The sequence below is a fragment of the Macrobrachium nipponense genome, chromosome 22, assembly GCF_015104395.2.
Source record: "Macrobrachium nipponense isolate FS-2020 chromosome 22, ASM1510439v2, whole genome shotgun sequence".
Classification (NCBI taxonomy): Eukaryota; Metazoa; Arthropoda; class Malacostraca; order Decapoda; family Palaemonidae; genus Macrobrachium; species Macrobrachium nipponense.
The window spans coordinates 41,491,131-41,503,271 of NC_087213.1; the positions used below are offsets into that span (position 1 = coordinate 41,491,131).

General features: G+C 35.8%; 1 protein-coding gene across 6 annotated transcripts in view; it reads left to right on the forward strand.

Moving 5' to 3' along the window:
* LOC135198611 (protein lingerer-like) overlaps positions 1 to 11,782 on the forward strand; it is a 270,401-nt gene extending 258,619 nt beyond the window's left edge. For all 6 annotated transcript variants that reach the window (XM_064226351.1, XM_064226354.1, XM_064226352.1 and 3 more), the window contains one exon: positions 10,700 to 11,782. In XM_064226351.1, the coding sequence (XP_064082421.1) occupies positions 10,700 to 10,801 (102 nt within the window). In that variant the 3' untranslated portion in view covers positions 10,802 to 11,782. The remainder of the gene's footprint in view (positions 1 to 10,699) is intronic.
* Positions 11,783 to 12,141: the final 359 nt, after the last annotated feature.

Below are 12,141 nucleotides of genomic sequence, written 5' to 3' on the forward strand. Positions count from 1 at the left end.
ACTGTACTTCTGTAGGTTAGCAGTCTGTTCAACACCTTCAGTATCTGACAATGGAAAAAAAAAGAAAAAAAAAAAAGGGTTGTTTGCCTTTCATTTTTTCTGTTACTGTAGAAGTGCATCTCTTTGCTATTGCCTGATTGTCTAGGGTTAGACATACAGGAAGTTGATGGTACTCCCTTGTAAGGAGGGTTAAAACAGTACCCACTTGATCAAAGACACCATCTGCCTTGACATGGAGTTCCCTGTCACAATGAAGCAACCTTGGGAGGTGGATTGTTGACAAGTGTCACTTCTTTGTCATACTGTAAGATAGACAGTATGGCAATATTGAGAGATGAGGAACCTCTTGATACCCATCATCTGTGTCCTATTCATGACAAATAAGATGTAGGTCCTCATTGAGGGTTCATTTTTTGGAGACAGGAAGACAGCCATCAGACCCAAGAAAGTAATGTGACACTACTAGGCTGCCAAACAACCATCTGCCAGCTACTGAAAATTCTTCCATTGGGTTGCCAATGAGGCATCTATGCCTTGACAGTATGGTGAGTGGAGTCTGAAGAACTTGTTTGATTTAGTATTAGGTAAATCATTTATTTATCATAGGAAACAAATAAACATATACATGTACCATAAAAATTCTCTCATCTCGGTAAAAGAGAGAGAATTATTTTTTTTTTTTACTATTTATTATTAGCATTTAATATACACATAAAAGCTTGAAAACATGAATTACTACATAAAAAAATTAAACAGTTTTGCAAGGTTTCTTGATTTGCAAATGTTCGCGTGTCTGAAAAACTCATGTATGACAGGTAGGTTCCAATGAAAAGTTCATGTGTCTGTGAATTTGCGCCAATCGATTTGCGCAAGTTCAGGGCATTACTGTATTTAAATAGTTAAAAAACAAGACCCCCCTCTGAAAACATTTATAACTGCTCGTTTTAACAGTTCAAACACCACATATGAACGTTAAAGTATTATTTTAAACAGAATATACCTTAAACTCTCCTGTAAACACTTTTAATATTTCCAAGTCATGTTATAACATTACCTTTAAAATACATGGCTTACAATTAAGTGTGAAAACTATTCAAGTGACTGCTATTTCTAAGTACATCTATTTTTTTCTCATAATTGAAGCAGTGGCATCATTTCAGATTTTATTGGGGCAGAGGGGGCAAACATTTAGAACTCATGGTATGGGTGGGGTGGCAAGCAAAGCAAGACCTATCGGACCTATCGGGGTTGTTGGGGAGGCACAGTAAGCCCCCAAGGGTGCTATTTTGAGCATTTTGAAGCCATTATTATATGAAAGATTCACTTTGGAGTGAGTTCTACTGTAATTATTATTATTATTTTAGGGTCCACCACAATCATCTTATTCAACTGGGTGGCTTTTATAGTGTGGGTTTCCAGGTTGCATCCTGTCTCCTTAATAGTCCATCACTTTTCTCAGTGTGTGCGCTGTTTCCAGTAGGACACTTTTTCTGCATGAACCCTGGAACTACTTTGGCATCTAAGTTTTCTTGGTTCCTTTTCTGGGATCTTGGGATTGGGTTCCTGTGGAGGGCTTTTGCTACTCATGTTTCATTTTGTGGTAGTAACGGGTGCAGGTGATGAACAATTGCTTGCTATGTGGATTATTATTATTAATATTAGCAGGCAGGGTGTGTACAATCGATGGGTAGGTGGTAAGCAGGGATTTTAATTGGTCGTTGGTTGGTGACGAAATCTGTTCCTGAGGCGTTGAGATCTCCTAGGTCCGTCTAAGGTTGTTGGTGGGGGTTGGGTGTTGGTTGGGATACCTGCTACCTGGGTGATAGGTATTATAAGCTGTCCAGGTGACATGTCATCCACTTGCTCTCTCTCTCTCTCTCTCTCTCTCTCTCTCTCTCTCTCTCTCTCTCTCTCTCTCTCTCTCGGTTGTGTATGTAGTCGGTTGGTTTCTCTTATTTCTTCTTTTGATGGTAGGAGAAATTCTCTTTCTTTTACTGTGTTGACAGTCTGCTTTTTTCCTTAAATATGCTGTGCCTCGAGAATAGAGACGTCTTCGGTCCGGTGTTTGGTCAATAATTTATACGTTCATTATAAACTCAGCTCTTTCTGGTCTTCTGTTATATTTTTTCCTGCAGTGATTGAAGATGGCCCCTTCTTGAAGGTGGCAGGAGAGAAACTTAGAGAGTCTGGGAGTGGTCATCCATACATAGTAGTGGTGCCATCCCTCCACCAGGCATGTGAATTTGTAGACGACACTCCTTCTCTTCAAAGATGTTCCTGGGGGCGCTGGGTTGTTTTTAAGAAGCAGTTGGTTGGATTTCATTATTTTTATAATAAATTATGAGGCTAATTTTATCACCTTCTGCAGTAGGGGAGACATTTTCACTTATTTTCCAAATAGCCTTTTCATCTTCCAAATATTTTTGGTGCATATAGTTTTTATAAAATATTTTTATAGCTCCACTTTGGTCATTGTTGGTTTATGTCGCTCTCCCGATGCCAGTTATTTATGGAGTCTTGTTTGACGTTCGACCGTACGATTTGTGCAGTTGTTATTGATGAGGATTTGTGTGGACCTTTCGATCTCCATCGTGGTTTCGCTCCACCGGGAGCAGTGTGTAAGGGCACGACGGGTGAAGGCATCTACCACAGATCTTTTATACCTGACTGGGCACTCACTGAACCCATTAAGGCATAGACCTGTGTTCGGCGGTTTTTTATAAACCATGGTGATATATCGTGTAGGAGTCTGCTGTGCCCAAACGTTCAAGAAGGGTAGGGCATCGTTGATTGCGTTCACATGTGAAGCGAAGGACAGAACATTCTTGAAAAGTCCTTTCGACAAGTTTCAAGATCCTCTTCTTTGTTGACTCTTATAAAGGTGTCATCTATGTAATGATGGTATTAAGAAGGGCAGGGGATCTTCTTGTAAACCCATTCTTCAACGCCTCTCGTGTAGAAATTGGCAGATAGAACCCCTGATGGGGATCCCATTGCCATGCCGTCAATTAGGCAATAAAGGTGTCCTCTGTGGGCTATGAATGGGGCCTCCATGGTGCATATTTCAAGAAGGGCTTTTAGGGCTTCTTCGGGGATGTTCAAAGCCTGTGTCTCCTCATATCTTTATACTCTATCAAGGATGTGCTCAATCATTTCGTTGACTGGAAGAGGCTCTCGACGTCAAGAGAGGCGATGATACCTGTAGACGGGGAGCCTCCAAGTTTACGTAAAAGTCAGTAGACGACTGTAAACAATACTTGTCGGATATATGGCGTGAGGAGTTCGTTGAGTCTCTTCGCGATGTAAGTCGGAGTAGGGATTTGGTTTATAATCAGATGAAGAGGATTGCTAGGCTTGTGGGGTTTTACGGTGCCGATATGTGTGTGTGTATATGTATATATATATATATTATATTATATTATATATTATATATACAGTGGACCCTCCGTATTTGTGTTCTCTGGATTCGCGGACTCACACATTCGTGGATTTTTCTCAGGAACGTTTCCCCGCATTATTCGAGGAAAATTCGCACATTCCTGGTATTTTTCTATGAGAAATATCCACAAATTCCTGGGTTTTTTTTATCAGTTTCATTATAAAATGCACTTTTTTTGATAAAACTTAAAAAAACCAATTATAAAAATTTCTAGTGGGTTTTTCTTGAGTTTTAACTAACAAAATACTAGGCTGTTTTTAACATTTTTATAGGGGTTCAAATATTCGCAGGTTCTAACTATTCATGGGGGGGTCTGGTACGCATTCCCCGTGAATAACCTAATATTATATATATATATCTATATATATATATACTCTATAATTATTTATATATATTATAATATATAATATACAGGTAGTCCCCGGGTTACGACGGTCCCCTCGCTTACGACGTTCCGAGGTTATGACGCTTGTCAGTAGACGTTATTTCCAGGGTTACGACGCCTACAACGCTCAATTGGGAGATGAAATGACACCAAAAATGCAAAATAATCAATATTTGAAGGTTTTTTTTTATGAAAAATGCCGTAAGAATGCAGTTTACATAGTTTTCAATGCACCCAAAGGTTAAAAGTAAGGTTTTCTTAGGATTTTTGACGATGTTCCGGCTTACGACGATTTTCGGCTTACGACGCGTCTCACGAACCCCCGCCCCCTCGTAACCCGAGGACCGCCTGCATATATATATATATATAATATATATATAATATATAGATAATATATATATTATATATTATAATATATATATTTCTATATGAGATCTATATATATATAGTATATTTATATATATATAGATATAATATATCTAATAAAAGGAGCCCATAAAAACACCAAAATGTAGAGAGAAAAGTACTATATTTCAGAGACTGCTGTCTCTCTCTTCAGGTATATGAATGAGAAAAGTTTACAGAAAAGGTGGTATTTATACCAAGAGATCCGTCCACAAGTAAGCCATTCAAAAAGCAAACGTAATTTTCTACCGACCCCCTAAAGACAAGACCAGAGACACACCCAACAATAAAATAAAAATTCCTCACCAGGAGACGATTAAGAGAGTAACCCACACCCTTTTGCATTTCCTACCCAAACACCTTAGCCAAATCCCTGATTAACGTCCAAAAAAAGACATCTCCCAAGGACTCTGGGGTCTATGAGATCCCATGCCAGGACTGTGACCAATCTTACATCGGATTTACAGGTAAATCACTTCCCCAGAGATTAATACAACACAAACGGTCAGTTAGGTATGGACAACAGAACTCGGCTATTTTCAACCATATAAATGAACATAACATAGAATAAACTGGAATTTGTCACATGTAATTTATGCAAGCAACTGCCGGTACAAGAGTCAAATGATGGAATCGGCCTTAATAAAAGAGAAGCAGGTAATGAACATCTCAAAAGGCGCGCGGATTTCAGATGTCATCGACGAAGTTTTCATTCAACCAACGCTTAAGAAGATTAAAGGAAGATTATCAGGGGGGGGGTGACCTAAATTGGCTTACTTGTGGATGGATCTCTTGGTATAAATACCACCTTTTCTGTAAACTTTTCTCATTCATATACCTGAAGAAAGAGACAGCAGTCTCTGAAATATAGTACTTTTCTCTCTACATTTTGGTGTTTTTATGGGCTCCTTTTATTAGATGGAATTCTGTTGTTACAGAACATTTTTACCTGTCATATATATATATATATATATATATATATATATATATATATATATATATATATATATATATATATATATATATATATTTATTTACACACACACACACACACACACACACACACACACACACACACACACACACACAGTGGACCCCCCGTATTCACGTTCTCCGGATTTGTGGACTCACACATTGCAGATTTCTCTTGGGAACGTTTTCCCTGCGTTATTCGTGGAAAATTTGCACATTCGCTGTATATTTCTATGAGAAATGTACAGCGAATAAAACTATTAAAAAACCAAGTATTATAATTGTTAGTGGGTTTTTCTTGAGTTTTAAGTGACAAAATAGGCTGTTTTTACAGGGGTTCTAACTATTCACTGGTGGCTGGTACGTATCCCCTGCAAATACATACGGGGGACCATTTTATATTACCTAAAATATATTAATATATATATATATATATATATATATATATATATATCTATCTATATATATATATATATATATATATATATCATATATATATATCATATGTATGTAATACACACACACACACACCTACCTTATATTTCCACGTATAAGGCAGTGTTTAGATCCTAAAATTGCACCCCTTAAAATTGGGGGTAGTCTTCTACTGCAATACTAAAAATCAAACCTTGAATTCTAAGATGTTTATCAGTAGGCTAGCCTTGGCACTATAGCTTAACCACCAACATACATGAAGATTCACTTTATGAAATAAAATTATAATAAAGGTAATAAAACCATTTTTACCTTATATATTATTGACATATCTTCATAACAAATACCTATTTGACGAATAATTACAAATATGAAACAAACTTTATCTATGCAACCCCAGCTGTGAAAATGCAAACATCGAGTTGCGAATGCTCCCACAGCATGCTACCTTGTAGAAATTTCGATGTTAGTGTAATAACATTTACGATAACATATTCCTTTTTTTTTATTAAAAGTTTCTCATGCATATTACAAGATTGCTATCAAGCCACCATCATAGGGATTCCAGGAATGTTCTGGCGAGTCGATTTTAGCTTCGTCGTCAAATTATACAAATCATCCTCGGCAACGTCCATGGAATTTTTAAAATGATTTTAAGACATTTTCTATTTTCACGTTCCCCGGGCTTTGATGACAAAACGCAACGAACATCAAGTGGGCAGCGAGCAAAGCTGTTTGTAACTGTTTTGTGTATGATGATTATCATTCATTATTGTATTCATATTATTAGCGGTTGTTTGAGAATGACGACATTAACATAAACAAAACAATGGTTTCCCCTTTAGGCGACCATCTGTATGAAAAACATAAATAATCTGCTTTGGTAAACCCAGCTTTGATAATTTACAAAACAAATGTATCTGTGAATTAAGTTCCATTTGGCATTTAAAGACAGTGATGATATTGGTATAAAATTGCAATCAGGTGATTAGCAAATGGCACATCATTGCACTGTTCATATACTGTAATACAATAATACATGCAATATGATTACAGTACAACAAATTTGATTAAAATTATCAATATTCTCAATGCAGTAGTCCCTCTTTTTAGACGGGTTAGGTTCCAAGGACCCCCGTGCAAAAAGAAATCCGTTTGCACCAAATTTGATCCAGTTAAGTATTTAATATTCTTGGTAAGCTCAACTAATACAATTATTATGAGCAAAGTATTTGAAATATTTCATGGAAAGCTATTAGTTTGTCATATGAAATGCTTTTTTACTTATTTAAAGTGCGTTTATTTATGTAAGTTATTAAATATTTTACTTTGGATGAAATTTTCATGACACAATCAAGAACAACCATCTTGTAGGCTAGTCACAACTTTCTCCTCCTCCTTTACAAGCTGTTCTAGTTCGTCATCTGTGAGGGCTTCGTTGGAATGACAAAAGTTCGTCTTGCATCTCATCAGGACATAAATTATTAAATCCCTTACCATCAACTTCTGGAGCCATCCTTACAATGTTTTTGATCTGAGAAAAAAACACTTGGAAAGCCCTCAAAGTCATTCACAACATCGGGCCATAATTGTCCCCAGCATAAATTCATGCACTTTGTAGATAATTTATCATGGGCTTCTATAATAAAAGCAATGCATTTGGCTATGTTAAATTTCTTCCATATATCCCTAACACTGATTTCACTTCTGTCAAGAGACTCCCTAAGCATTATGAATGTTTTTTCAGAGTATTTGGCCTCAAATACAGCGATTACTCCCTGATCCATTGGTTGTAATATAAAGGTTGTGTTTTAAGGAAGGAATGTAACCTCAACATTATGGTGAGCAAACTTGATGTTTTCCGGATATCCTGGCAGTTATCTATGATGAGCAATACTTTAAAGTTTATTCCTTTTTAGGGCAGATATTTTTCCACCTCCTGTACAAAACAGATTGTGGAATCAGTCAAGAAACTGTGCAGTTTTCATCTATGCTTTTTTATTAGATTGGTAAAACACTGGCAGTGTGATCATGTCCGTTTTTCAAAGCTTGTGGGCATTTGGAGTGGTACAGCAGCATGGGTTTAATCATATGACCAGCTGCATAGATGTTTTGAAACCAGGAGCACTTTTTTCTTCCTTATAAATAAACATTCTCTTGGGGATTTTTTTCCACCATACACCAGTCTCATCCACATTGAAAGCTTGCTCTGGCCTGTAGTTTTTCTCTTATAATGTTTTTCTCTTATAATTTCATAAACTCATGTGGGTATGTGTCTGCTGCCACAGTCTGCTGAGGCCAATTTGCCATTCATTTTTGCATTATGTATGCCATAACGTTTCTTGAAGTTTTCAAACCAGCCCTTGCTGGCTACAAATATTTCTTTGCTTCTTACCCTACAACTGTTAGGCCTAACAATATCACTATTGTTGTTATCGTCATCATCATCATCATTGTCTAACTCAACATGGTCATCTGTAGCACTTTACCACCAGCAAATTGAGCATACAGATGCTTAGCCTTTGCCCTAATGAAATTGGAATTTAACCCCCACATGTCATCTGTTCAGGTCTTCATTCCATAAGTTTAGGGCTTTTTCCATTTTCACTAAAGCATCATCTCGCACATGCATAGTTACTTTTGCTGATCCTGGGATGCACAAGGCCAGAGCATCCTTTATGTTCTTTCTTGGCGTTTTATTGTGTGAATGCTCGATTCATTCATTCCGTATTGACAAGGTATTGCCGCATAACTCATTTGACCTCATACTTTTTTAAGAATTTCATTCTTTTATTCTAAGCAAAGAACTTTTCATATTTTCTTTGCTGGCTTATTTTCACTGAATGGGAAGGGCATTTTGAAGCCATAGTAATAACTTTTGATTACTTCAAAATTCCTAAAAATACTGCCGAATAACTACTGATGCTGCTGGGACTACAGATGCATGCAGACTGAGGATCTTGTTTGCTGTTGTCCTTGCGGATCAGCGTAAATGTGGAACATGGCGCGAAAACATACTTGAAGGCGGGAAATTTAAAACCATGGAAATAAAATCTGTAAAAAAGGGAAAAGGGACTACTGTACAACTATTATTTGACTTTTGCAAGTGGAGATATATATATATATATATATATATATATAGATATATATATATATCTATATATATATATATATATATATACAGTGGACCCCCCGTATTCGCGTTCTCCAGATTTGCGGACTCACACATTCGCAAATTTCTCTCGGGAACGTTTCCCTGCATTATTCGCGGGAAATTCGCGCATTCGCGGTATTTTTCTATGAGAAATATCCACAAATTCCTGGTTTTTGTGATCAATTTCATCATAAAATGCACTTTTTGTGATAAAACTATTAAAAAAACCAAGTATGAAAATTTTTAGTGGTTTTTCTTAAGTTTCAACTAACGAAATAGGCTGTTTTTAGCGCTTTTATAGGGGTTCCAAACATTCCGCGGATTCTAACTATTCACGGGGGGGTCTGGTACGCATCCCCCGCGAATACGGGGGGAACACTGTGTATATATATATATATATATATATATATATATATATATATATATATATATATATCACACACACACACACACACACAGTGGCCCCCCCCGTATTCGCGTTCTCCAGATTCGCGGACTCACACATTCGTGGATTCACACATTCGCGGATTTCTCTCGGGAACGTTTCCCTGCATTATTCGCGCATTCGCAGTATTTTTCTATGATAAATATCCACAAATTCCTGGTTATTTTGATGAATTTCACCATAAAATGCACTTTTTGTGTTAAAACTATTAAAAAAACCATGTAAGAAAATACTTAGTGGGTTTTTCTTGAGTTTTAACTAACAAAATAGGCTGTTTTTAGCATTTTTATAGGGGTTCCAAACATTCACGGGTTCCAACTATTCACGGGGGGGTCTGGTACGCATCCCCCGCGAATACGGGGGGACCACTGTATATATATATATATATATATATATATATATATATATACCATTTATTACCATAATTACTATGATGTTCCAGTTATCACTGATTTTTGGTTATTGGCGCTCGGCCAGGAATGGAAACCTCGCCATTAACCAGGCAATGCCTGTGTATATAGAAAATTTCACCTTCCATTCTAATATTTGTAATTAAGAAAATTGTGCAAATGACTTCATAAACCATATTAAGAAAGCAGGAAGTCAGTGTTATTAAAAATATAAATATCTTAACATACTTTATATAAGAATTTGTTATTAATAATTTTAATGTTGATATCTAAGAACTGTCTTGTTATAAGGGTCATTGCTAGTATTAAACTAAGTCGTTCATAATTTTGGATGTTTTGAATTTCATGTAATCACATGCTATTCAGTGACTTCTAGATTTATAAACATGGATGTATTTTTATGATTGTGTGCCTTCTAATGATTAATATGTTAAAAAGTTTATATAACTTGGTCATGATTGGGTCACACAGTATAGCATAGAGGAGTTACCATGACCTCCAGTGGCCAGGGTAGGTTTTCTGATGAAATTAAAAGAAAAGCTGACAACATGATTTGAGAGGCTCATCATATGTCTTGCTTTTGAGTCTTATGACACCGTTACTTCAGAGCAAGAAACATTCGAAATTTTGCTGTGGTTTGACATCAAAATATGACACCTTTGATTCTCAATTTTTTTATTGGAGCCTTTCCCTTAGAAAAAATAAACTGGAAACCAGTCTTGTTTTCTACAAATATTAGTTTTTGGTGATTCCTACACAGTAGATTCACAATTGCAAAATGTTTTTCTTCATACTTTCACAGTTTACATTGATATTCTTTGGAAATATGAAAGATACTGATTTATTCATGTAAAGTTATGTTAACTTAGGTTATATATGTTTACATATATATATATTAGATATATCTATAATATATATCTATATATATATATATATAATATATATATATATATATATATATATATGATTTTTGTGTGCGTTTAGGTGATTTCATTTTTTGATTTTTGATAAGTTGAAATGTTAAACATTATGGAAGAAAAATCTTATTTCACAGGATGGAGCCAGTTCTGGAGGTCAACGTGCAGCCACAACTGGTGGTCAGAACAAAGGAGGATCGAAACCTTCTTATGGAGGATCTTACTGGGGGACAAATTAAGATAATATAAAAGCACCTCATAGAAATGAAAAGGGAGACAAAAGGTGTACAGTTTTACAAACTAATAAAGCTTAAGTCTGTTACATTGAAGATTTATTGTAATGTACATGATATGAGTAACATCATAATGTCAATGGTTAGGTGCCTCTCATTATCCGGAGCATCAGTTTATTGATTAGTTATGAAAATGCGCTCACAGAAGACTGTTGTAAAAAACAAAATTGATATGTACAAGGGTCAAATTTTAAGTGTACTCTTTAGTCAGTGCAAAAGAAATATATATATACAAAAGGATTTGCTTGTCTCAGAATATAGTAAATATAACAGTGAGACAAGCTATTCCTCACCCTTTATAGGTCTATTCTGTATGAACTCGTCCAAGGTGATGTTAAAGTGGATATAATATTTAGCAATGGTGTATTCAGTCTTGCTCTTCTCACTTGTAAATAATAGACGCCACTGAATAAACCATGGGCATAAGTCCACTGGCATGGTGCATTTCTCCACAACCTCTCACTCCACACCTTTTTATATAATAAAGAAGTTTTACAGATTGTACTTTTGGGTGATAGGATTTGACAAAGAAGGCCTAGTGATTGTTCACCACTAGAACAAGACTTCAGTAGAATACAATATAAGGCAGCATTCTATTCTGGAGTGAGTAATTCTTTTTTTGTTAATTTTTTTCTTTTGTTTTTACAAATCCTGAAAAACCAAGGGACCCCCTGTGTAATTTCACACCACATCTTGGATTTTTGCCTTCAGTGATCGCCCCAGAATAGGATGAGTGTATGTTCAACTCATTTTTTTTTTCCTTTTTTTCTAACTTGTGTATCTATCTAGGTACATTATAATCCCATTCCTGTTACAGGAATGCTGTATCGATATATGAAAAATTATGCCTCTTGTTTTGTAAGCTTTTTGTGTAGTGAGATAGTGAAATATTTCAGTTCACCAATAAAATATCTTGACTCTATATAAGATTAGTGTTTTTATCCTTAGGAAATTGAGGATTCCATTGCATGGCATTATCCATTAGTAGAACCAAGCCAGTGACCTCAAAACAGTTTTCTTTGGCTTGCACAAAGATTAGCCAAAATAGAATAAATTTTTAAACTCAGGTCATTGCATTTTTTATATCATAGTACTAGTTTTGTTATAAGATGGACAGTTTCGGTAAGTTTATTCATCTGAAATATGTTGTGTTGCATAGTCATTATGTCCATGTGTTGTATGGTTTTCAGTAAGGTCAATTCTTTTGTGTACTTTGCATGGGCACACTACAAGAGGTACTAGAGGTTTCTTAGCAAACTTATTTTATCCTTCAGTTGCTGAACAGT